The 25,670-nt window shown below is 37.5% G+C and overlaps 1 protein-coding gene across 3 annotated transcripts in view; it reads left to right on the top strand.

Annotated features, from left to right (window-relative positions):
* Nucleotides 1-25,670, top strand: part of Sol1 — a 529,381-nt gene that overhangs the window by 58,963 nt on the left and 444,748 nt on the right. For all 3 annotated transcript variants that reach the window (XM_076625163.1, XM_076625165.1, XM_076625164.1), the window contains exon 2: nucleotides 9,937-10,003. In XM_076625163.1, coding sequence (XP_076481278.1) covers nucleotides 9,937-10,003 — 67 coding nt within the window. The remainder of the gene's footprint in view (nucleotides 1-9,936; nucleotides 10,004-25,670) is intronic.

Raw genomic sequence — 25,670 nt, 5'->3', positions numbered from 1 at the left:
ACCATAGAGCATTACTAATTGAAACGAGAAATAATGAAAAACTGTTGGTACAATAAAATAAAGAGATCATTATTGAGTTACGTTGGATACTGTAGATTGATACGCGGAATAATTGAAATGGGAATTTTCAAAAGTACATTAGCTTTCGCCGAGCAACATACGATGTAAATTTTACATGATTTAATTTTATCACGTATATATTATTTATCATGAAAGCTGTTGACGTATATATCTTCGTTAATTATTTAAAATTTTTAATACGTCATGTAGAACTTTTGCAGGCATTAAATACAATTCATACTTCTTAATAGCATCTATTGTCATCGCGTTTAGAAGACCTTCAATACGATATTTCGACCGTTCGCTCTCTTTTATCGACCACGATCGAACATCGATTTTCTAATCACAAGTTATTTATTGCGCATCGGTATCAGTTGGGTAAAATGGTTTCCGAGTTGGCTCGAGGGAGTGCGAACTGTTTTAGTTTTCTACCGAGAGAAAATGGCAACTTTATATCTCCATTCTCCTTCCGGGCGTGCGAGCCTTGCGCTAAAAATATAAGTTTCTTCCTGTTCTACTTCCCTAATCTTCCGTTCCGAGTCGTAGGAAACTCGCGGAGAAGCGTGCAATTTTCGAAGACACGCTTTCCCCTTTTTCTTCCGTTTCTTTCCGTGCGAAATGTGTCGCGCAAGTTCGCAGCGGTATTGCACGGCAATGAACGATTTTTCCATCGGCGGCGAGGAATCGACTTTAAGTGTCGTATCGAATTGGCATACGAATCTCTCATTACGCGGATCGATCGTACTTTCTGAGTCGGTCGACCGTTCCGAAACTGGAAGAAATAGGAGAATAAATAAACGGCGGAATCGATTACGAGAGTATCGAACTGCATCGCTCCCTCTTGGTTGCTGCTCGCGACGGGTTTCGCGAGCCAATCGAACGAGAGTTTTCATCGTTCGCGATAACTCAGACAAGATACATACGCCGATACTTTGGCCACTTTTGCACGGTGCATGTATGATATTTCTGTTAAGTATTCCACCATCCTTTCCGACCAAAATGAAAAATTACAGTGTCGATTAAATTTATAGAAAATGATGGTTACCCGTTTCAGTCACGATATAGACTGTCTCATTGTAATAAACCTTTGTAGCGGTACCACGTGTATTTATGAGAAATCATATTTTTATGAGTATAATTCCAAAAATGGAATCTAAGCAGAGAATTGGTTGGCCTATTAAACATTGCGATAGATATTATATTTCGAGTAGTTCATACATTTTTGCATATCATGTGCATTCTATACACTTGTGAGGTTTTAACTTTCCCGTAAATGCCATAAATAAGCACGAAATGTTGAAATAATTTTTCAAGGTATTTATGTTTCTTTGGCAAAAGTTTCATTCGAACGAGCTATATACAGGCTCCCCCAGTCGCTTAAAATGATTCATCGAAAGTCCTAACTTACGACGAATACTTAGAGCAAGAAAAATAAGTATTCCAAAGGGTGATGCCTTCAGGAAATCTTCATCTAGATTCAGCGTATGTACGCGACGCTTGTAGATGTACAAGTGTAACAGAGAATTTATGTGACACGAAATGTGTACACGTATTCTTGTAACACTTTGGTGATTTCTTTTCAGAACGGCACGCCATTGTTGATCATCGTTTAGGAAAGAGGCACTCTTTTGTTCTCAGCGTCGACTAGTCTTTATTCGTAATAGAATACGTGACACTAGCAGTGTAATGTAAAATTTCAAGAAAAAACGAGAAAATATTCATACAAATCTATCTCACTCGAGCTGACAAGGGCAGCTCGTAAATAACGCTCGACGGAACCATGTTTGCGCTCATCGCTAATGCATAAAGCAAAATATTCAACAAGGATTCATTCTCGTATAAATTTTGTCCTAGTGACTGCTTTTAACGCTTTTCGTTTCATTGAGAGATCTTCAAAGCTGTTCACGCGTCAGAAGTTGTATATACGAAGTATAAGCGCAGTGTTTTTGATATATTAGTCATATCGTACGTATATCGATTATTTTCACAAATTTATATCGTTACTTTTCCCGATATTAATATTTCCGATCAAACGCGTTCATTGCAACAAAGAACTTCACCAGCTTACATTATACTGGTCTTAACGAAGTACGGTACAAAGTACAATCGGTCACAAAACTCTGCACACTTCCTCTCCTTAAATATAAAATATTATGGTGGTACAAAGTTAAGTTGATTCTACGAATTTTTTTCACACACTCAGACACGTAACGCTAAATTGTAATACGGCTTGTTTGCTTTCTTTCTTACGAGGAAAATTGAAGTAAAAAAAAAAATACAAAATGTAATGCCGCAATGATTACATACGCTTGTTATATGTTGATGAAATCATAAAAATGACAAGCTTAACATGAGATTAACATAAGATTCAATGTTCTCCTATTTCCCCAGCGTTGAAAAAATTAAAGCTTTTGTAATGCAATACTACGTCAAGATTTCTTAATACGTTAATAAAAATACGTCAACAATAATTGTGTCAGTTACCTTGGTAAGTCATATACGTAAAATTCGACGAGTTTTTTTTTTTTTTTTTACAAAGGAGTTTATCGAGTCCAGAAATACAGTTTTTAAGTGCATTATTCATAATAAACATGAATTTTTATAATGGTATGTTAGGCAAAGGTACCGATACGCGGCGGTACGACGTAGCCATGCTGTATTATGTGTCGGCGCTTTACATTTTTTGTTGTATGATGCGGTTTTTGGGTTTAAGCCTCTGGGGAGCGGAGCTTTCGACGAATGTGTTTAGGCTTTCGTGACTGACTGTACGTCTAGCCACAACATTCGTCGATTTTATTATCGAACGTAGCAGAAGCGTGTACTGAGAGTAAGTTGGAAAGATCGGGAGAGACTTATCCGTATTTTTTCGACTCTTCGTCTATTAGCCCGTTAAGGAAAAGGGGAAGCACAAGAAAAACAAAGTAAATAAAACGAAGAGAAATAGACGTAGAAATATAGTTGATCGCGGTGCTTTTCACTAATGTCAGCAGTCGCCGGTGGTTTTCAGGCCGACAACACGAAACGGGGTCACCGATCGCATTGTACTGCTTTAGCGAGTGGAGGACCGAGGCACTTCGCAACAATTCATGCACTTTTGACCTTTGCCGCGTTCTCTCTCCGCGAGAGAGTGCAACTGGAACGGCCTACTTCTTGCATGGACTCGAGACGACGCTAATACAATTTCGAGACGGCGTCGAGGGCAAGTATCAGCGCGACGCAGCTTGTGTACGACTGAGAATATACTTTAATACCTATACATATATACATATACACAGACCTGTGTCGATATACACAGATGTCTCGGCAGATACATTCTAGATAACGTTTATTAACGATTTCACAGAGGGTGTCAAACTGATTTTCCTCATTAAAGATAACCTTGGACGATATTCGCGATAGTTGCAAGACGGAATATTTAGTTATCGTGATGTTTAAAATTTATCTGACCAAGAAGTGATTTATTTTAGTGTCTATTAAGTATGGATGTACATATACCAAGTAATATCTTTGTCGATTAATATTTACTCAGTGATACATTGCCGATTCAGTCTTTCGTTCAGGTATGTAGCGCGGCAGAATTTTCAATGTATTACATACTTGTTCTCTCGATCCTATTCAAGTAAATTTATTTATGAATATCGTAAACCTCGAGCTATATTGAACTGCATGGTTTCGCAGAATCTTCTTTAAAACTTGATTTGCCTATTCGAAGTCGAATTCCACGGTGAAAATAATACACATTTTACCGTTCGCGAGTAGTTTTTCAGACCACCGATATTTCTCGCCGATTGGAACTTTCTGTCGGACACATGCTTATTAAAGCACGAGGAGAGGCCATGGCTACTCCTTCCACTATTCTATTTATCGTTCTACGCCGGTTTTATTGGAGTTCTCAGGGGTAACCGCTCAAAGAGCCAGATTTGGGATGTTAATTTATTCCATTTCGTCGAGGAAAAGGGCTTCATGAAAAATCTAGGCCGGATTCCACCCACGTGTAGCTTCGAAACGTGCTTCCAGTCATTCCACAGCATCCGTGTTAATCATCCAGTGGACAGCAGGAAGTCAGGCCGGTGAAAATAGTACGCTGTATACTATTAGTTTCGCAAATATGAATTCATTTTGACTCGCTTAATGTTATATAAAAACAACGATTATATTTTTATTGTCGTAAATAGCGATATTTTTACGACACTTTGATCTTCTGTTCGGATGCAATTATACGTTGAATTATTATACTTTGAAAAAGTTCGCAAGTAATTTACAAAACATTTTTCACGTTACATCGACGTAAAATTCACGCCCTGAATCATGCCCTAAATCGATCTTCATTCTTTTTTTATTTTTTTTATTTTTTGAGACACAGCTACTAGATACTGTATGTTATAAGATTCGAAGAAACGTCAAGTCATCTTGGAGATGACACTGCTATTAAATTCGTCACTAAACGTGTGACGAATGCCATTCTATATAGCTACTGAGAAAGTTAGCATTTAAAGTTAAGTTCTCTGATTCTGTATTCTGTTATACATACCGGCTCCCCATAGAACTGATCGACGAAAGTATTTCATCGTCGCAGAATTTCCTAATTTTCAATATATCGCTGTATACAGCTTCTAAAGTTTAATTTGCGAAATTTATACCACGCTGTCCTTGTGATTCGCATTTTACCTGACTTTGACATGCAAACCGCGCCAATTACCACTAAATACATTTACCTAACAGCTGTCCTGCCTATTTCGTGTAGCTTGCAAAACGAAACTAACAACGTTCGACCACCGAGTCGACTATATACCTAGCGTAGCCAGGCTGGGCCTTTGTCACGAGAAATTTATTTACAGGACAACATTCCTATTCCGAATGGTTGTCGCAACGGATATTACCACCGCAGTCTACCGCGATGAGGGGGAAAAATACGATTCTTATTGACCTTCTGTCCTAGTGGCTTTAGGAATATGAACTAAATTAACATTTTGACTGCCGCGGTGACGCAAGCTATTTTACTAAATTTTTTAGAATAGTTAAAATAAGGTGGACCGAACATTTTTCAGCGAATGTTATAGCGTGGTATATTTGAAGTTTCGTTTCAAGTTTAGCTTTTTGTGCTCGATAATATCGTAAGCGATTCTCGCGAAGGGTTGCACAGCGATATGGTCACAAACGTCTTAAACGAACATTTATCCGGCGTTTGCGTTCCTCGAACGACCGTTCTTTTATCCAGATGTTGGAATTATAGCGTAATGGCGTAACCGATTCATTTGCACAGTTCTCAGATATCTTCAACGATCGTTCGAGAAGTGCTTATTGTATACGGAAAACGCGCGTAAAATTTTTCTCATACACCGAACAATTGCAGCGAAACGAGTTTAAGAATTTTCAGTGGAATTGTCGCTCTACGGAAATCTTTTGTCAACCGCTGGCTGCTTATTGGAAATGAAGCCGAGAAAGATTTATCAAAAGGTTGCAGGCTAGGTTTAAAACGTGGGTTAGATTATACTTTCAGCGATTATAATTTCGATATTAAGATCCTTATAGAAAGAATATGAACGTAATTATTTGTCATACCATTAATTCTAGCATTTGAATGTAATTTTTTTTATTATTATTTAAGTTATTAACTTTCTTGTAATTTTGAAATAATATTTTCATAACGCGAGGAAATGTATGCTACTTTAAACGTTAATTTTAAAAGGCAAACGCTTTAAGGATTTTCTCCAACTTTCGATAGCAATCGTCTGGCACAAATCCAAAGTTAAACGAACGTTTGATTAGAACTTTGAAGAAGTTCCCGCGAACTTCAGTTTTCCTGATTTGTTTCTGTTCATGTATCTTTTTAATCCTGCTAATAAGGCTGATAAAACTTGAAAATTTCAGAACAGTGTTCCCAAAATTCATGCATTGATCTTCGATTAACATCGTTATCGCTCGCTCCACCTTCTACGTAGGGTATTCATTTATTTCTTGAAATGACCATTTAACGGATTACAATAGAAATTTTGCCAACGTTTCACTCCGGTATTCAGAAATTATTCGATAAAAGAATAAACAGTATGAATGTAAGAATACAGTAAAAGTTGCACGATTAAACGGTTATCTGAACTTACACTAGCAACGAAAATATACAAGTCCACGTCTAAATCTTGAATTTAATAGGAAATAGTTACCTCAAATGTGACGATCTATTTCTAACTTTTTACTGCAGAAGAAATCAAACTATCGCTCCACTATTCAAAGATAATAAATTTTGTTCCTTAAATATTTTAACAATTTTTATCAATGTCCATCGGGGGAAAAAAATTATGGCGCTCGCGTCGGAGCAAATATTAGCATATTCCGGCTGCCTCCCCTTTTATTTGATTCAATCCTCAAAGAAGATACTAAAAATATCGCTGTTTTAAGTGTTTGCCCAAGAGGTGTACCGAAGGTTGACTTCAAAGGAAGTGAAACATTTACAAAGAGGTCTCCATTGTCCGCCAATGTCAACAATTCTTTTTACGCAAAGCGAAACGACGTCTGTCGACCAAAACTCATGACGGTTCGATGTTTTCTACGTTTCAACAGACATTGAATAGCCTTGTATATACTACTTTTAATTTAACATTAAATCTACGGAACCATTCGAATCGACTACTATCATATTTTTCGTCTTTTCAGTCATTAAAAAGAATTTTTTATAATATTAATTTTTACTTTTATCGAGACAGAAACACGACGTACGTATATTACTGGTACTTATTTATTTTTGTCCTATTGCTTTAATCCTAATCAACGAGGAATAATATATTTGGCTAAATATTAAATGTTAGCTAGTTCTACCGTCAGACCATCTTCGTCTTCTCTTGTTTTTTCCCTACTGTCCGTTATGTTTAATACTTCAACCGTATCGAAGAAAAAATTCCGAGATGACACGGTATTCGTATAAAGAAGCGCGTAGAATCGATCGCATTCGGTACAGCAATTTTGGATTACAGTATTCGCTTGTAATGGCTGAGAACGTACATTTCCCCTGTGCTGGGATCGCCTTCGAAATATCGCGCGGATGGATACGAGCTTTTCTACCCTGGTGCTGGCTTTAAGTGGATTTAGCCGTGCGAGATCGCTCCACATTCGGAACCAATCGATGGTGCAATTTTAATGAAGCCCCGTCATTTGCTTAATTCATATTTACGGACGCGCTATTTGCCAGGATTAAAGTCCTGTTTCGTTTGTTCGAAACATCTTTTTATCATATACGCGTGTCACGTTGCATTCATTAGCCCAGAACGGTGAATAATGCGTGATTTAATGTCGTTCGACGGAACACCGCGATTAAAGTCTCGCGGGAAAAGTTTAATAAATATCGACGTCGTTAATGAAGCGGATAACAATGTTATAGAAACTCCGGCGAAATAGGAACAAAACAGACGCGTTTAAAGTAACATTTTAAATGGCGATGATGCTATTATATGTTCCGTTGAGTAATGAGTAACGATCCAGCTTTTGGATACAGTCAAATAAATTCACGACATAAGTTTAAATCAGTTCCAAAAGAACGAACGATTTATTTCCATAATCTATCGTAAGAAGATGCCACGAATGACTGTACACGTTTAAGTTAAATTTATGTAGGAATGTTAACTTATAATAATAAGTTAACAGAACAAACAGTATGATAAACACAATATCGTTGCACTCTCACAAAATCGAATATAACATACATTTCGCGTATTCGTTTCTCACTGATTCTACGTCACAACAACACTCTCGACCACGATAAATTCCACTCTGACAGCACTTTCCACGCTCATTTTCCCCTTAACAAACATTGGTAACGCTCCTTGACAACATTAACATATCTTGACAATGTTTATAAACAATTACCCCTCACGCCACGTCCTTCCCTGACGTCACACCATCCCATATTTATAAGGCAGCGAATCAGATGTCTTCGGATACTTACTGCGTACCCTCAATAGGAATTTCCTAGTCGAGGTCCTTCAAACCGAACAAACATCTGTTTTCCGAATCATTTCTAAAGACCATTGTCTACTACGGAGTTTTTCTCACGTACGATGTAACTTTCCTCCTACCAACTACTTTCTCTCGAGGGCGGCTAAGACCCTTCCTAGTCCACCAACCTTCGTTTAACCAATTAACAACGAAGCCTATTTCCCTCACTCTCTTAGCCAAAATCGTCACCAACAAATCCGATGGTCCCGTGCGCTAGACACACCCATCCTTAGCTTTCCTCCGCCACAGCATCGTCACCGAACTGCACTGATTTCCCATCCTTCGTACAGTCAACATCCTTTGACCGGGAATACACCCGTAGATCAGTCACTCACTCATCTTACGCATACGCACCAGCGTAACTATCTTCTTTACAAGTTGTTAGAATAAACGGTGATTTATAACTTACTATACAGTGTTACATTCATCGAACCACCTCTGTTATCTTAACCGAAACAGGGGAACGACTATTAGACGGCGTCGATTAACCGAATCGTAGCGAGAAATTAACGCCTCTCGCTGACACGTTTTCCTAGCGACCGCGTCTCTCCGCGAACGGTCGTAACACATAATATTTTAAAAAGAAACGATATGTTTCGAAGTAACTTCGTATCGCCCCTCCCGTACTCGCTGGAATTGTGCATGTTCTCTCTTTTTGCAAAACTGGTTTCGGTGGATCCCGAGTGTATCTCCGATGGTTTGGCTAAGAGGCAAACTTAAAATTCCACGCGTTCACCGGTCGAATCAATTTGACAAATCGGTCGTGCCGTTCGTTTCCTGTTCTACGAAGAATTTCAGCCGGTTTCCGATATTTTACAGTTAAAAGTCTGCTTGTTGGAAATTCAGTATACGCCGTCTTTCGCACGGCTGCTTCTGTATATGCGCAGATCGGTCGTGCGTGCACGCGCACAGGCCTCTGTTCAAGAGTTCATTTGCTTTCGCTAGAACGGACACCGGAGGATTGGTCCTCCCTGTGTGTACCGACGCACCTGTGCACGACTGTACAGACTGTTTCTAAATTGGATGATCAAAGTGCCATGGTACGTCACGTGGCTACCAATACGAAAAGACGTGGTGATTATCGGTCCCAAATTCCCATGCATCCTGATAAGGAAAAACTGCGATTTATGCACTTCTAGATTATGTTGATGATAAAATGGCATTACGAAGTCGAATATTCAATAAAACCTTGAGCGAACAATTTTCAAAATGTGCCGCGTCACGTTATTCTTTAATACCCTATTTATAGGAAATCTGTTTAGACTTGTAGGTTATTAATATTTAAATTATTTAACGAGGAAAGAAATGTATCTTGTATTCGTCATACTTATTTGATGTTCTATTCATGGTTTATTTAACCGTGTTTTTGGTTTACTTTAAACTCAATCATATTTCCCTTATTTTGAATACACTTCTAGAAGTTTGAGGAAAGTATTAAAGAAATTTCCTTAATGCGCATTGTTTCCCGTCTTAACTGCGTGCTAAAGTTTTTCTTAAGATATCCAAAATATATTTACTTCTCGTAACAAGTTTAGAATAAGTTGCTTATTAAAACAGTGAGATCGGCATATAGATATTCGAGGACTGTGGCAAGGCTAAGTAAGACTCGTATCTCTATGGGATCGATGTCATATGTGTACATAATTGTACACGTATATGGTGGCTCATTTCTCCGAAATGTTAGTGACGCGTTCCTCGAGCTGAACCACGGCTCCTTCTTGTAATTAGTGCAGCCACGAATCCATTGGATTTCGTGGTTGGGCCTGGAAGCCTCGTCGAGCAGCTTTCATCGTACGTTTTAATCAGCGTATAATTATATTAGAAGATGGTCGGGAGCTGCGGAATAGCAATTAAACGTCTTGTGAAAAATATCTGCGGTTTTTGTTTCAGATGCAGAGAGCGGTGCTACTGCTCTGTTGGCTGCCGCTCCTCAACCACTGCCACGCCGTAAATCCAGGTAATAGAAAGATACTTTTGCCTAGCTTTTATTAGAGCTGTTCTCTCGTTAACTTTTAAACCGTTCTATTGCCTCCTCTGCGATGTTCGCGTAATTTCGTGCCGTTTTGAAACGAGATATTGCTTCCTAAACAACTGGACGTGTTCCGCTTGATATTGAGAATCGTTGGTGACAACTAGACTGCAGGTTTTTAGGCGTTTCCAAGAAACTTGAAACTACAAAAGTGCAGATAATACGAAAGAGTATATATAATATGCAAAGTATAGTGTTTTTTATAATGCTTGGTATTTTACAATACTTTATTTGCATCCGGTATACCCTGATACGTTTTTTCTTTCGAAATGAAGATTAAAATTCAACTGAACGGTCAAAGCGCCACACATGTGGATATTTTTGCACATGGCGTGGTGTACGTAGAAATACGTAGGATTTCAACGAATTAAACAGGCAACGGTTAAAACCAGCGTTTAAAATAAATTCGTTTATCTCATTTCCCAAGAGGATATATGAAAAACTTGTTTCACAATACGCTTGAATTGTTTAACTTATGCGCTTTGTACTTTCTACACAATTTCGTATCTAATTTATCGACCCACGTACAATTTTAATTAATAAATATACCAGTTATGAAATACAAAAAGACCAACCTTTGCCACCAATCTAAAACTGCTACCTCGCGTATAAACGATCTTTTATATTCCAACATTTTTCCCACGCCAATAAAACCCTTAACAATTTCATCCGACGCGCTGTCGTAAATTTCCATCCAACTTCCGAAATGGCTCCGCCGTCGAATCATTAAAGTTACAAACGACAAAATGTTTCCGCGTTTCACGGAATGTGCTCGCCCCGAATGCGAAGCTCGTCGGAATACATATCCGAAGAAAAATTAACGTCCATAAAGTCTTACGGAGCGTAGACACGATCGATTTAACGTATTATTTTCCGGGAACCGATAAAATCGATCGTCGTCCAACTTCCGATTATCGCGCTAATGCTAGTCGCGTTCACGCGGCGCATCCATCTGAATCTCTTAACCTGCCACGGCCCTCGAATTTTTATATTCTAATCGTTATATTCCAATTTTTATATTCCTCGAATATCTATATCCGATACTTTTACTACCGACAAGCAGAGAGACATAAAATATTTTAAGTTCGAATAAAATTCATTCGTATCAATAAAACGATTCTTTCGTATTTTCTTGAAAATCAAGAAATGTTTGAACAGAAAGGGGCGATTCAGTCGAAAATGACTTAAAGAACGCAGCTGGGTTAATATTTCCCGACGTAATCGGTCAAAGAAACGGAATATTGTTTTTACAGGAACTCCTCTTGGTTATGTAACATTATAATATATCTCTTTCGTAATTCCAATGCTATGCCATACATTTTTAATGCAATAAGATGCGCAACATGAAGTAGGAGGTTCTTACGCCCGTATAACTATTTGCGATTTAAGAGCATACAGTGATGCGTAGAATGAAAATATTGTCTTTCACAGTGGCGCGCAGTAGTATAGGACAATGATCAAGCTGGCGAGGCAGCGCTCAGGTTGCATCTAGGAGCGTAATGCTCTAGAAATGAATAAGTATATACTTTCAACCCCATTAGCGTACAATTTTTTTTTTTTTTTTACTTAACCGGTTAAAAATGCGCGCTTTGTCTTCAGTGGAATTGCTTCTTGGCTGTATAATAATATATCTTTTCCTAACTCTAATAATACATCTTACGTTTTTAATACAATGAGAAGCAAAAAGGAAGAGATAGAAGGTACAAGAAAGCAAGCGTTTTTATAAATACGAAAACGTGATTGTATTTATTAATAGAAAAAGTGGTTAGTCAGCAGTGTTCGTGTCTCACACAGGCTTTTGCATTTTGGACAGTTAGCTGTGCTCGTGTCTCACCCTTAAGGGGTTAATGTATAGCCGGAAGTTAGGCGTTTGAACGTATCTAGGCAACATGCCGGACAAAAACACTGCTCGACCCAGGATCGTTAAGAATCGCCGCACGATGATGGTCGCCGGTTTTATTCGAAGTCACGAATCGCAAGGATACACGAGCTCAATTCGTTTATCTCTCTCTCCCTCCCCCTCTACCGGTACGCGTATCGCGACGCTTATTTTATCATATCGGAAGCGTGTTACATGCTTTGGCTAGTCTCGTGATACAACTTCCGTTGGCGTTGAGAGGTTCACTTGTACTACTGATATCACTCGTGCTGATATCGCTTGAAGAATGGTGCGGGTGAACGCGTGGCATGTATGTACTTTGGTTTGATGCAGGATAGTTTATACGGTTTTGCAAATCAGATGACTCAGAGAAATATGTTTCTAGCTATTTCTGTAGTATTTATCAGGGGGATCATTGAGATGTTGCGATTGAAAAGGCTGCAACTTTTATCACTAGACCGAGGGTGTTTCATTCGTTGTAATTTACAATGAGGGTGTTTGATGGATCGTGAAATTTCTCATAAATGCATAGGTATTCGCTAGTCTATTTATTATAACGATGTTAGAAACATTAATTGAGAATAAAAGGACGATGGTATCCGAAGGTTTTAAAAATTAGATTGATAAATGGAATGTTTCGTGTATTTTCAAGAAATATTTAGACCAAATTTTGCTGAACGAGGAACGAAAGATTGCTAAATTACTCGTTTTTATTCGAAAATTGATAAAGATTACAATCCATAAATTAACAATTTTCAAATTATAGATATTTTATCGGACCCACTGAAGCACATAAATTAGAGTACGCGCAGAGATTTCAGTTAAAAATACAGATGAAAAATATTGATATATGATCGCTTGGAGATAAAGCGAAACATTTTGAATATCCGAAATCACTATGTGCATGCTTTGAAAATTGTAGTTATTAACCAGCTAATGACCTCCTGGGAACGGTAATAACTTGAATTATGCTTTCATTATTGTACTTCGTGGGAAGTAACTCATACTTTTGCACGTGAATTACTACCTATAATAAACTGTAATGATAATAAACTTTCTTTCGTTTGTAAAATAGATGAACACAAACAGATTTCCTGATAAAAGTAGCTTACTGATATGATTAGTATAAAATTTGCATGCCTACGTGGTAATTTAAAGTGCTAAAGGGAGTAATTCATGTAGCATATGTGATGATACTGGTATGCGTGGTGCCGCGTAGACAAGTTATGCTTTGGCCAGTATGGGCAACGCTATTCTCGCGTCGATTATTTTTGACAGAATGTAAATTAGTTATAAAATTACAAATAGAGAGATTCGGGATATTTTTTTTTTCATACATGATTTTCATATTATACATAAGTATATATATTAAACTAGATTATGTAAATGGGTTATGAACGTTAAGTGTTGCTGTGCTATTTATCTCTTTTAAATTAATTGTTAAATACGAGAATTAGATCATAGAGAAGCTTTCCAAAGCCAGAAGTTGCAAATAAATTAAATTATCTGTCAATCTATAGTTGTAGTACACGTGCATCGGGTTTAAAAGCTCTCAGTAAAATAAGATAGTCAAACGTTACTAGAGCATGCTGCATAGAACGCTATGTTATCCTTTGAATAGTATAAGCAACAAATGAAACTTTCGCGAAACTCGGTTTGGTTTTCAATCTAAAATGCAAAATTTGATGAAAATTCTTTGACCTAGGAGAGGAGATAAGAAACTCTAACTAACTTAACTACTCGCATAATTAAAATTCTTTAACCTCGAAAGTAATTTTTTAACTTCATTTACAATTCATGTTTTAGTAAAGTACTTCCTTTAAGCGATCTTGTTTTCTCTGCTGGGCGAGAAACGTTCGTTTCATATTTTATAGCAAAATTTACTTTCGTCCAGAAGCTCGATCGCTTCGTGACACTTCTTTTTCTATAAGCTGCAGTTCGATGTCTTGTTTCGAGGAAAACTTATTGTCTCGACGTACTTTAACCTTATATCTCTTTAAATCTGAAGGCAAGTAGAAAATGTAATATTTGGTATCGTTAGATTGGTTAGCAATAAATTTAACATTAAATCTCTTTCGATTGTTTTCATATTTTCAACCAAATATTTGGTAGCAAGATTTTAATCCCATAACACGTTGATTTATACCTTTATGCAAAAATTTGTAAATGAAGCGACTTAAGCATTGTGTTTGGAAGTTGGACAATGTAAATGTGCATATTCGCATTTGATTACTGTTCATTTTATTTATACAATACCGTTTTTGAACAAAAAGAACAGACTATTGGAATATGTAAAAACTCTCTGACCTCAAAGGCATATTGCTTTTCCAATATTTTAATAATAATATCTCGATATTTCAGTAACATTGTGTAACGTAGGGGCATTCCAATTCGTGTCATTATACATACTTCCTTTGTGTATATTACAGCAATTTTAATGATTTTGGAACATTACATTTCTGTGCTTGCAATTGATATTCGTTTTGCTGCAATTCATAATTTTTACTAATATCTCCGAAATTACACTCTTAATTATATCTCTATATTATATTTATTATGATAACACTTTTGCCCCCATTTATGCAAAACGAATCGAAATTTTTACTCTCTGACGATATCGCTTATCAATGGAAATATTCATGGTAATATGAAATCACAGGCAAAAAGTGGCGCATTTCATTTCGCTTTTCCGTTAATGATATTCGCGAGATTATTCGTAAATTACTAGACTATCTGCGTATCTTAATTAGCCCTGGTATAATTGCTTCACGCAGTCGTGCTGTAGGCTTCGTCTAAATTAACGTTATGCTAAATACTGTCGCGCTTAAACGGTGTATGCCCGGCCACCATTATTTTTGCAATTTCATTGGTAATTTATCCGACGTTTCTCACTATAATTACAATGAAACGTGCGCTTGATAAACTCATTAGCGATGAGAAAAGCGTTTCAAACAAATTATTGTTCCTTTATAAAGACAGCAAATAAAAAGCTACAGACGGAGGAACGGAAGTTAATCGAAAATTGTTTTCTACGTAATTACTCATGATTTCGAGTAATTGAAAATCTAATGGCCACAGAGTTTAATCGGAAGCAAGTTTGATTACATTCTAATTTAAACTAAACTCAATTCATCAATATTTGCTGGTTTCTAACTACTGGTTTCAAATCATGAATATTAACTTTCCAAGCTATCGCGTTATTTCTCCTATCCTTCGCTCGATGCGCCTTTCTTAAAAACGAGAAAAGCAGAATTCAGAAACCGAAGGAATAAACCTTTAGATTTTCCTATGAAATACATTTTAATTCTATTTTATAGTGTACAGTCTGAATTAGTTCAGTTTTGACGTACAATTTGTCCAATACCTGGCATACGATTAGTGAAATTAATTTAAATTACCAATACTATCCATCAGCTCAGTTCGTGTCTCATTCTACCTCATAAAATTTCCTGTAAGGAGACTCAGCTATGTCACGATTTCTATTTCGCTGTACATTTCATTTTTCACGGGGTTTGTCCTTGTACCGCACGTTCATCTAGCAAACAATACAGTAGAATTTACATCGATGTTAATCGTACGTCAGCCGACGTCGGGGCGTAGTTGTAACAACGATTACACGAAACAAAAATTACGATTTTAATTAAAACCCATCTACTAAGCGCAAATTGCTTCACGCGAGAGATAACGTATCAGGGCTTATTTAGCGCGGAGTAATTACATCCTGCGAGTCCTCGAATATCTAAAGACTGTCGTCAAATTCTAATTATTGTTTACGAGTCTGATTATTTGTCCTGCGCGGTGAACATATTTTAGTTTTGCACATGAACGTTCGATCGAATATTCATAGAACGTTCGAAGTCGTCTTAATGAACACGCAATTAAAAATGTACCATTAAGTACAATTTCTATCAAGTACAAATATAATAATAGTATATTTTATTATTTACTACTATATTGCTACGTTCATAAATTATTTAAATATTACTGGTTGTCGCAATATTGGCTGTTTTAGAAGATTTTTGTTTAATATTGCTCATTCAGTGGCTACAAAAAGTATTTGTACCTACATACTCGTATTCGTTAATTTTCCAATGTATATGTGTATATACGTATCCTTAATGTAGCCATAATAATAATTGCAGATTGCAATTTGTTGCATCCAAGGAAGTTTCCAAAAAATGGAAACGTATTCTTACTCGGTGAGAAAAGTGCCAAGTTCCATTAGACGCGTGCAGTCCTACCAACATTATGTAAAAGGTAGATGGTATTTAATTTGGCGAAGCATGCAACGAGGTTCATTGCGTCGTCTAACGTCGTTGAAGATGTTACACCATTGCACCGGTGCATCCACGTGTGGTCAACAGCACGGAACAGACATTGTTTCGTATGCTCTTTGTGCTTTGGTTGTTTCCCTCTTTCTTGTTGGACAATTCCCTTGCCTGTCTCGTCTAATGTGATACACCTAAAAAAAAAAAAAAAAAAAAAAAAACAAAGTATTTCGATCACTTTTCTAGATCTTTATGTTCTTGTTTCATTGTTAATGTCAGTTTTGACATTTTAATATTTCTACGATCTGTTTGAAAACAGAATTTATCATGCCTTGTTGCTGGTAAAGTAGGTAGATTAATTCAGGATGTGGTGAAATATATCTGGTTTTCATCGCCTTTATCTTCGTCGCTTTTTTCTTCAGCTCCTTCGTATAATGGCGTATACATATCTTCAAATATTTTCACACGTGTATTTTCTCTGCATTGTCTGTTAATACCGAGTTAGTCGAAACGATATAATTTTATTATTAACCACATTATGAATTCTACTTTCCTTAATTATACCGAAAAGTTTCGCAACTATCTGTACAAGTTAATTGATTAATTCGATCCAATAGAACTTTCTTCGTTTCCTTGGAAAAAAACATCCTTCTCCGATAACGACGAATTTTCTAAACTTTTAGGCCGCAGAGTTTTATTTCGATTTCGTCAGATAAAAAGTGGCAGCGATACGTGGAAAAACTGGAAATTTGCAATTTAAAAGATTTCACGATGCATGTCGACAAGTTGGCGAAGAACGGCGGTAATTTGAAGGCGGTAATTTTTTCGTCGATTCGTTTCGCAGGGGCTTGAAACTTTCCACGACGCGTTCTGCCACGTAACCATTGCGATAATTTGTTCGCCGCAATATGACGCGGCATCCGAAAAGGAAGTGGAAGTTTAGATCTAATCAATTCGGTTGTCACGCTGCCGCGAATAATTTCACCAAGTTTCCGGACGTGCCAGCCAAGAAATCTCGATGTAGCCGCAGGCCAAGAGTTCGCTATTACAATCTTAGACCGGCGAAGGAATATGCTCGCTTTCGGCTTTGCCGGAAGTTTAATAATATCGTTCCGCGGAAGGTGGCGAAACTTTGACTTCATCCAGACTCTTGTTCAGGATCTTCGTATGTGCGAATTCACTCGGCCTATTTCATGGTACGCGCCAAGTACATCAAACTGAGAATAGCGTCTGACGAGGAAATTGCACCATTGTGCATGCGGTATCGCGATTTATAGTTAGTAATAATTACACTATTATACCATTACGTACAATTTTCTTCCAGTTAACCGGTCAGAAATGAGCCTATAATTAAACTTCTTTCTTCTCTAGGTACATTTTTCTCCACTATCGTATAACCGAATGTTCCATGCTATTTATTGATTTTTTATAATTCCTGGAATTCATAAAAAAGGTTAAGAAAGGTCAAGGTAACCAAGAACAAGGTTTTATTAATTTATGGCTCTATTGTGTGCCTGAGTATTCGAGAAGTCGGACCACTGTCTCCGTTTTTTTGTCGCGTGCCCCATCTGACTTTTCTTCCCTTCTTCAAGCTGTTATAAATTGTGCGTTTTACCTTGGGTGACCTGACATATCTCAACATGGATCTATCAAGTCATATCTATATATATGGTTGTTAGATATTGCAAGGCACAGGGTGTCCGAATAACTTTATACCTACTTCCTATAACTCATAAATATTTTTCGTCTTATCGTTACTAGCTTTTAGTCATAGTCAGTTCTCTTATTGTTTCAATTCCTACTTTCCAATCTTTCTTACAAAGGACCATGTCCAAAGTTTCCAATGATAGATGTGCCCATAATCAGTCGTGTAATAGTTAATTGGTATTCCGTTAATCGAGATTCCATTGTATTGCCGAATTATCATAATCGACGTACAAAATAAACTAATTATCGTAATGATCAATTCAAGGATTTGCCATAATTATATAACGTAATTCAATACTAATGATATGGAAGCAAATTCTACATCACGGTCGGTTTAAGCATCCATTCGTAGATATCCAAATATTCGATTGATTGTGTCATACTGGAAGCCCAGTGTTTCAAAATAAGCTTGTAATGTCTCGTGGCTTTCGAGTAAGTCTGACTTCTAATTCGGAAAACTAGGCTCCCAGAGGCTTTGCACTCTTATCGCGTTTCCTCCAAGGCAAGGGAGCGAGGATGTGGTGCCACTCTTCGTGTAACGGCGAATGGAATTTGGCAACGAGCTGGAACGTGCAGTAGCTTTCGAATCCTCGTATCGGTTTTCTAAAACATTTGAAAACTAGATTCCAGTTTTTAATAAATTATATCGATCACTTTGAAACATTTTTATAGTATTTTTCTAGTTTCTGGAAAAAATTTCTGTTTTATGTCGAAGATCTTCGTAAAACATCGAAAGATCCCTGGCCCGGTTTAAACGAGACTCGCATCGAGACAAAATATTCGAGAATCCTATCGGGATTAATTAGAAATAGCTCTCAATGTAAAGATGTTTTTACGTTAGTTTTGCATCATTTGCAAATCAAACTTAACTTACCTAGCTTGCAATTAGCGATCGTTTCTATACTAAAACTGGAATAACGTAATACAGTTTCTATATCTATTACCATTGCAGTTAGGTTACATTGCATCCTTAATGTTTCCTGATTTCAAGCGGCGAACAAACCTTGCAATCGTTGCAACGCACTCGTGCTCGTTGTACCTACAGAAAAGCTAGCGTGGCTAGTTCAATTGCTGCTGCATGTAAACTCACGACTCGGCTTCAGCGTATTACGCGAAGTGTTGAACGAGGCCGAAGTATCAGTGGAAGGTTCAGTAATAAATCGAGGAAATTTTTCCCGGCAACATCTGTGCGGACGTTACAGCCGTTCCTCTAATTGATCTAAATCGCGTCTTAACTATACTTAGTCGGCTGACCCGGCCCTTATCGATTCAATCAAACGGAAACTCGAAAGCCAGAGCCGAAACCCAATTCAACCGATTGGCAATACCGCGGTTTCATTGTGGCCTAGCACCGCGATTGTTTGACGAGCTCGCCTTGTTACCTAAGTTGCGCAAAAGTTTGTCAGGCTTTCCTGCTCGGTTGGCAATTTCAGTGTTGAACTTATTCCTGCTGATCGTCATCCGGATGAATACCGGTGCTTGGTGTTTCTCCAGAATTCTCAATGAATTCCCAATGAAAAAAGGAAACTGTGTGCACGCCTTCTCTCCATGCGTATTATCCACCGCAAGTTTCTTATAGGAAAAAAAATCCGATATCAGTTCGCTAAGAAATGATAATGAATCGCCAGTAAAAGGCTGCAGACTGTTTTGTTGCGATTATTATGCAGAATGACGAGGCCGCTGGATGCGAAGTATCGGTCCCGGATCTTCATTCATGCATTGTGAGAGCAAAGAGCGATTTTATCTTGTGGAAATAACTGTATATTCTAACTAACTGTATGCATATATCGCGTAGTCATTTGCTGTTTCGTTTGTTAGTAATAATCAATATATAGCAATGAAGCGAACTTATTTGGAATTATTGAGATATATGTAATTTTGTGTGCTACACCGGATCAGCCGCGCAGTACACAGATACACGTATATGAGTACGAGTGTGTGTGGAATTATGTGCGTATGCAGCGTACGCAAGGTGGTGGAAAGATGATGAGACTAGAAGAGTGCCGAAACACGTGCAATGGGTATCTATGAATATCTTGTAAATCACATACTAAGTAAACACAAAACTATTTTATTATCATCTCTACGTGTAATGTAAGTGTTCCGACATGTTTATTTCGGCAATTACGATCCACAATTCTCGACAGAAATGAATCTAGTAGACGTAAGGAAGCATCTTATCGAGGAAGAGCTACTTAAATGAAATAATAATGACATTTTTCGAATGTTATTTTGAACGATGTTCCTTAAAGCGTAATTTAGTTAATTTAGTATCAGATTTTAGTATAAATATAGCTTTACAAAACAACTAAAGCCAACTTTACAAAATGAATTTATATCGATAGGTGCAACGAATAAATATAATATCGTCAATATGGTACACAATTTTTGGTACGGAAGATACTAGAATTTATAGCGTGTCAATTTTTAAACCTTGTTTTATCCGCCATTGTATTTACATTTATTTTTTAATAGCTTTAATTCTTCTCTGGGTTCCATAAAAATGTTTCATACTGATTCGATGGAACGAAGTACGACTTTTCGCTATTGTTCTATTCGTATTGTTCATTTATTTCAAGTGTTATAACGGGAACTTCATTTTTTTAACGGAGATTCAATTGAAACTAAGGGAGAGAATTTCGTATTATCGAGAAGCGAGCGATCGTTGGCTTAGCATCTCGAACTCTGTAAGCACCTTTAAATAAAGAAGAGGATCAACTGCGATTTCTCCGTTATCTCTGGAATTCTCTCGATAGTAAGGCGAGAATTTCCTTCTGGAACTTGATCGTCTTATGAACACGTGGAACAGCAAAGTTGAGTTGTTTCCGACCGGTTTGCTGTCTGGATTTCGAGGGCAGACAGATCGCAGGTAGATTAAAAAGTTGTACAGCCTACGGTCTTAAATGGAAGTTTTTCACCAATACTATTACCGTATGTATCCCAATATTCCTTTATTGCTATGTATCAATCGATCGAGATACGTTCAATTAAAACATTTGAAAGTCATTAATACGATTAACACAATTCACTTTACTTTTCATCGATTTTATAAAACATACCGTCGTTGATCTATCTTTAAAAAAATGATAAAAGACATTTCTTCTGTCGTTTCTCTGTCTAATATCTACGAAGGAGAAAGCTCGGATATGTATTATTTCGAAATATTATTTCTAGGTAAGATGATCCCAGCTCTTGGCCCATTCTTGCAATTGTACGGGATAACATGTTCAATTATTCTAGTTGGCAGTAAAGGCAACTCAATGCTGCTTTTTCTATCGAGGTACTTCAATAATGGCAAAATCGTTACTGCTTAGTAGTTCCCCCTGTTCTGAGTACGTACAATACTCCTGTGTGTGGAGAAAGTTCTATTATCGGAAAGGAAACTCAGTATTCATGAATCGCTTGTATACAATACAATACTTTAATGGCTAAATTGTTTTGTCAGAACGAACGTTTTTACGGAAAGTTGGAGTGGAAAAGTGTGGGACACAATGTATACGATATGGATTGTTATTAAGATAATCCATTCAATATATCTACTCTGTAGGGAGTTTCACAAACGGCCATCCTTTCTATTTAATCAATATCCCGGATATTGGTACAGACCAACTGTCTTTTTAATTTTCTCCCGTCATGCATGTTGGCTTTGATATCCTACATGTGGCCATCGAATATCTTTGTTTTCGCATATTGTGTCTGTACAATAATGTTCTATCTCAGCGTTTTATTCAGTAACTGCAAGCTTAAACGCACGAATGAAATTCAGTGGCTAATGATTTGACGATAACGACTCTTTTATTTACGCTATAGAAGTGTAAACGAATTGGATGTACCGACAAACGACAGATCGCGTTTCAGTTTGCAATGCTCTTCCCGGTTGTTCGTTCGCATTCTCTTCTTTACTCAATCGTCATGTGTAGTTGCAAAATTTCGTCTTCTTTGTTCCAATCGTCTTTCATTCGGTGCACGCAACTGGCAACATTTTTTAAGACTAAATAGTCACGCGTTGCGCATATCAAAAATTCTTGCGCCATTGAAAATCGCGGATTTATAATCCGCTTGAAGTCGAATATCGATAAACAAAAAAACTAGCAACGTGGACGTTGAAATTATTTAACGTCCAACTAAGCCACGTATTTCTGTGTTCGTTGCTCGCAAAGAACAGTGAAATAATCGTCCAAGAAATCACATACGCCTAACACGATTGCGGTACGCGAACCAGGCAATCTTCTCAGTTGCAGCAAGAGGCAGTAGCGGAACTAGTGGCCTCGTTTGCTGGCAGAATCACGTCTGATTCCGTAAATATGGACGCATCCCTGCGTTTATATCAGAACTTGCGCACGTCCTTGTGATTCAGGAAGATATCGGACCGTAATTCCTGTTCCCCATCTCGATAATACTCGCCGCGGCACGTGCGATGAGAATGGCGTGGCAATAAGGAATATCTCGCGACGGTTGCTCCTGAAGAGGAAAAAAGGGGGCAAGGCGGTTTGCAAGACGACGTGTAACCAGCGACCGGTTCCCGGTGGAAACGGCGCGAAGTAATAACGCGAGAGGGAGAGAGAGAGAGAGATTCGGGCATGCCAGATTTATCGTGGCAACACATAGCAGTGACGTGACGGGAACGGCAACGAGGTCCAACGACAGCTGGTACGCACTCTCTTCCTCGCATATATTTGACGTATGTTACTACGAACGTGTAACTTGCTTCTACCGGGAGAGACAGAACGAGACTCGTAGAAAATCCTCCAAAAGATAAAGTGGTATAAAGTCGCAGGGCATATGAACAAGCGTTACCGCTTTACTTATTTGTATCGAACCACTGCGTGGATTTCATACGGTAGAGGGAAAAAGAGTTCCAGGGAATACAGGCGCGAAGATGCTAGAAATTGAGAAGAAAACGCGTGCTCTTAGCAAGTGATTGTTTCAGAGTGTGAATATAGGGAGCTTAATAACAAGGAAGATAACAGATATTTAAAATACAAGGAGGAAATAGCGATTGTTATATAAATGAAACTATTATAAAGCAATCTGTGTATTATAAATTTGTTATAATTAGACCGCGATTAGTTATGCAGATTCATATTTTTATTAACATAACCAACGTAATGGGACTTAGGAAGAAAATTGTTTTATCTATTAAATATTGTAAAAAGTTTTGTACCTTGGACATTCCGTATATTCTCTTTGTAGACTGGATCTCCGAATATAGGCTGGTATTAATTGAGATCTGTCCGTCAAAACGAATTTTATTTATGTTGAAGTGGTTACCACTTCTAAGAAAACTCTACATCTGGTCTTTTTTAGTTTTCTCAAGCACTGAAGCCATCGACAGCGTGTAGACAAAAGACTGCGACGAAGTCAGGCCATAAACAGTAGACAGGCGACGTTGGCTTCGGGGTTTTTCAGTTATTAGGTAACACAGCTAGCGTGTGGATCTGGACCAGCTCAAATTGTATTTTTACTTATTACACTTCTATTTAAATATATTTTCTACCTTACAATTTATCCACGTGTTTTCTCTGTTTACACACCGAATAACCTCAACAATTTAGAATGCTATAATTATATTATGTTGATGAACTTTCTTTATTAATTAAAGTCGTATAATATCTACTGGAAAAATAGTCGAATGTTACTTACTCATTCGCGGAACATTAAGCTCCTAGAAGCAATTCGAGCGCTGTCTCGTCCGCTAGATCATTGACCTATACTACTGCGCGCCACCGCCACAGACAATACTTTCATTCTAGGCGATACAATGCTCGCGCTCGCACCGTTCCTCCAATACCTGACATGGTTCAAGAAAGCATTGCCACGCCGACACATCACCGCATGCTGACAAATCGCAAATGGTTGTACAAGCGCAAGTAGGTCGCAGAATGATTTCACCACGAAAATACTTTCTACCACGTTGGACATCGGCGACGATAAAATCGATACGTTCACACCGCCATCGAGTAGCGTCTATTCCCAATGACGAACTATTTGCAACGCGGTGAAACAGTTGAAAACGCGAAAAATCGCGTCGTTACCATAAAAATCTGTGCATCGAGGAACGAAATGGAAAAAAGAGAAATTTCCGAGCGATATACGCGGCCAGCCTATTCGTAATGAATATCTGGCGTTGTGTGAATTCAATTTCAGGGATCGTCGACGAATTCGAGATTGACCGACTCTCGCTGGAAATAAGCTCGCGGAAAATACAATCCGGAATAATTTATTTGGAAAATTGTCGAATACTCGATACTTAAAGTATATTGTTTCTAACGTCGAATAGATTTCGCTGTAAAGTTGGCTCTGTTCCGAAGTAAAAGGAAACTAGCCGTTTAACACGTAGACTGTCACGTAAATTTTATATATCTTTCCCTGGAAGTCGTAGTAAATACACACCGTAACGTTTAACTTTTGCCAAATATTATATCGTATCTGCGCACTTTTTCTCTCACAATGTTATCTTAGCTATTCACATCGTTGGAAATTTTTTTAGCCCACGTAATTTATCTAATTCTTATCAGGTTAAAAGGTTAAAAGTAACATGGGTCGCTGCACGATGGTAACTTATTACTTTCACTTACAGAATTCTGTAGAAAACGTAAACGAATATCAGTCGTACTGAAATAATTTAATTGCACGTTGCTATAGTCTACGGTTTAATGCTATTTGCGGTCCAACTTCCACTAAAGTAATTAAAGTTCCACGAGGCTTTCATAAGAGCATCGTATTCAACGTAGGTGTCAAAATCGAGATAGATGGGAGATATTAGCTCTTGATATTTCGATGGTATGTGTGATCACGTACGAATAAATAGGGTCAACTGTAGAATGTAAATGCAGAATGTAATTTACATGTAGACGACAAGTGTCGTAACACGATCGAATATCGTAGCATTTTGAAACAGAAGAACTAGAACAGATGGTGCCTTGTATCGCACAAATATCCGTAATTTCAAATAAATGCAATTTAGTTAGGTTAAACAGAATTATAAATGAAATCAAATGAATTGAGTAAATGATAAAAAAAATTTATTACCCCTTTTGTCTTTCACTGCCTAATTACGTTAATGCAAGGAATGGACTTCCATTCAAATAAATTCTTTTTTGCAGAAATTCCTCGTTTCATATGAATTCTAATAAATACTCAGAGAAAGAGAGAGAGAGAGAGAGAGAGAGAGAGAGAGGAGGGACGAAAATTCCCCTATGGTCCTATTATTATCTAACCTATTTCATCTAATTTTAGTACTACCAATAATTTACAACTGTTATATCATATAACTCATGATTATTGTATAATATTCCAATTTCATTCAATTAAATGTTACTACTGTTATTAAACTGATGAAAAAATATTACGTCGTATTATGTGGAGCATATCCAAAATACGTTCTTTGAACTTTCAGCATCAATTGAAAGTAAATAGAAGATATCGTATTTATTATTTACATTATTACGTATAGGTGAAATTTAGAGCCAAATGTCGCTTGTCATCAAGATATCGTTAATCACGGATGGAAATTACTTCGAAATCCTCTTCATGTAATCATGTACAGTGGAAGATTAGAATCTCGCGCGACAGGTTTGATCAACACTGCATGAAACTTTGTTAACCATTGCGATTTGGCCATTCGGCAGAGATGTTCTCCATATCCTATCGCATAGAATCCCCTGACTTTAATTGATGAGCTGTAGAACCATAATTTCACTAGAAATTCTAGTTAGAGAAATTTCGCCCGCTAATTTTG

The sequence above is a fragment of the Bombus vancouverensis genome, chromosome 15 (assembly GCF_051014615.1).
Source record: "Bombus vancouverensis nearcticus chromosome 15, iyBomVanc1_principal, whole genome shotgun sequence".
In the NCBI taxonomy this organism is placed as follows: Eukaryota; Metazoa; Arthropoda; class Insecta; order Hymenoptera; family Apidae; genus Bombus; species Bombus vancouverensis.
The sequence above is the reverse complement of the archived record's forward strand: the minus strand, read 5'-3'. Positions and strand labels throughout refer to the sequence as shown.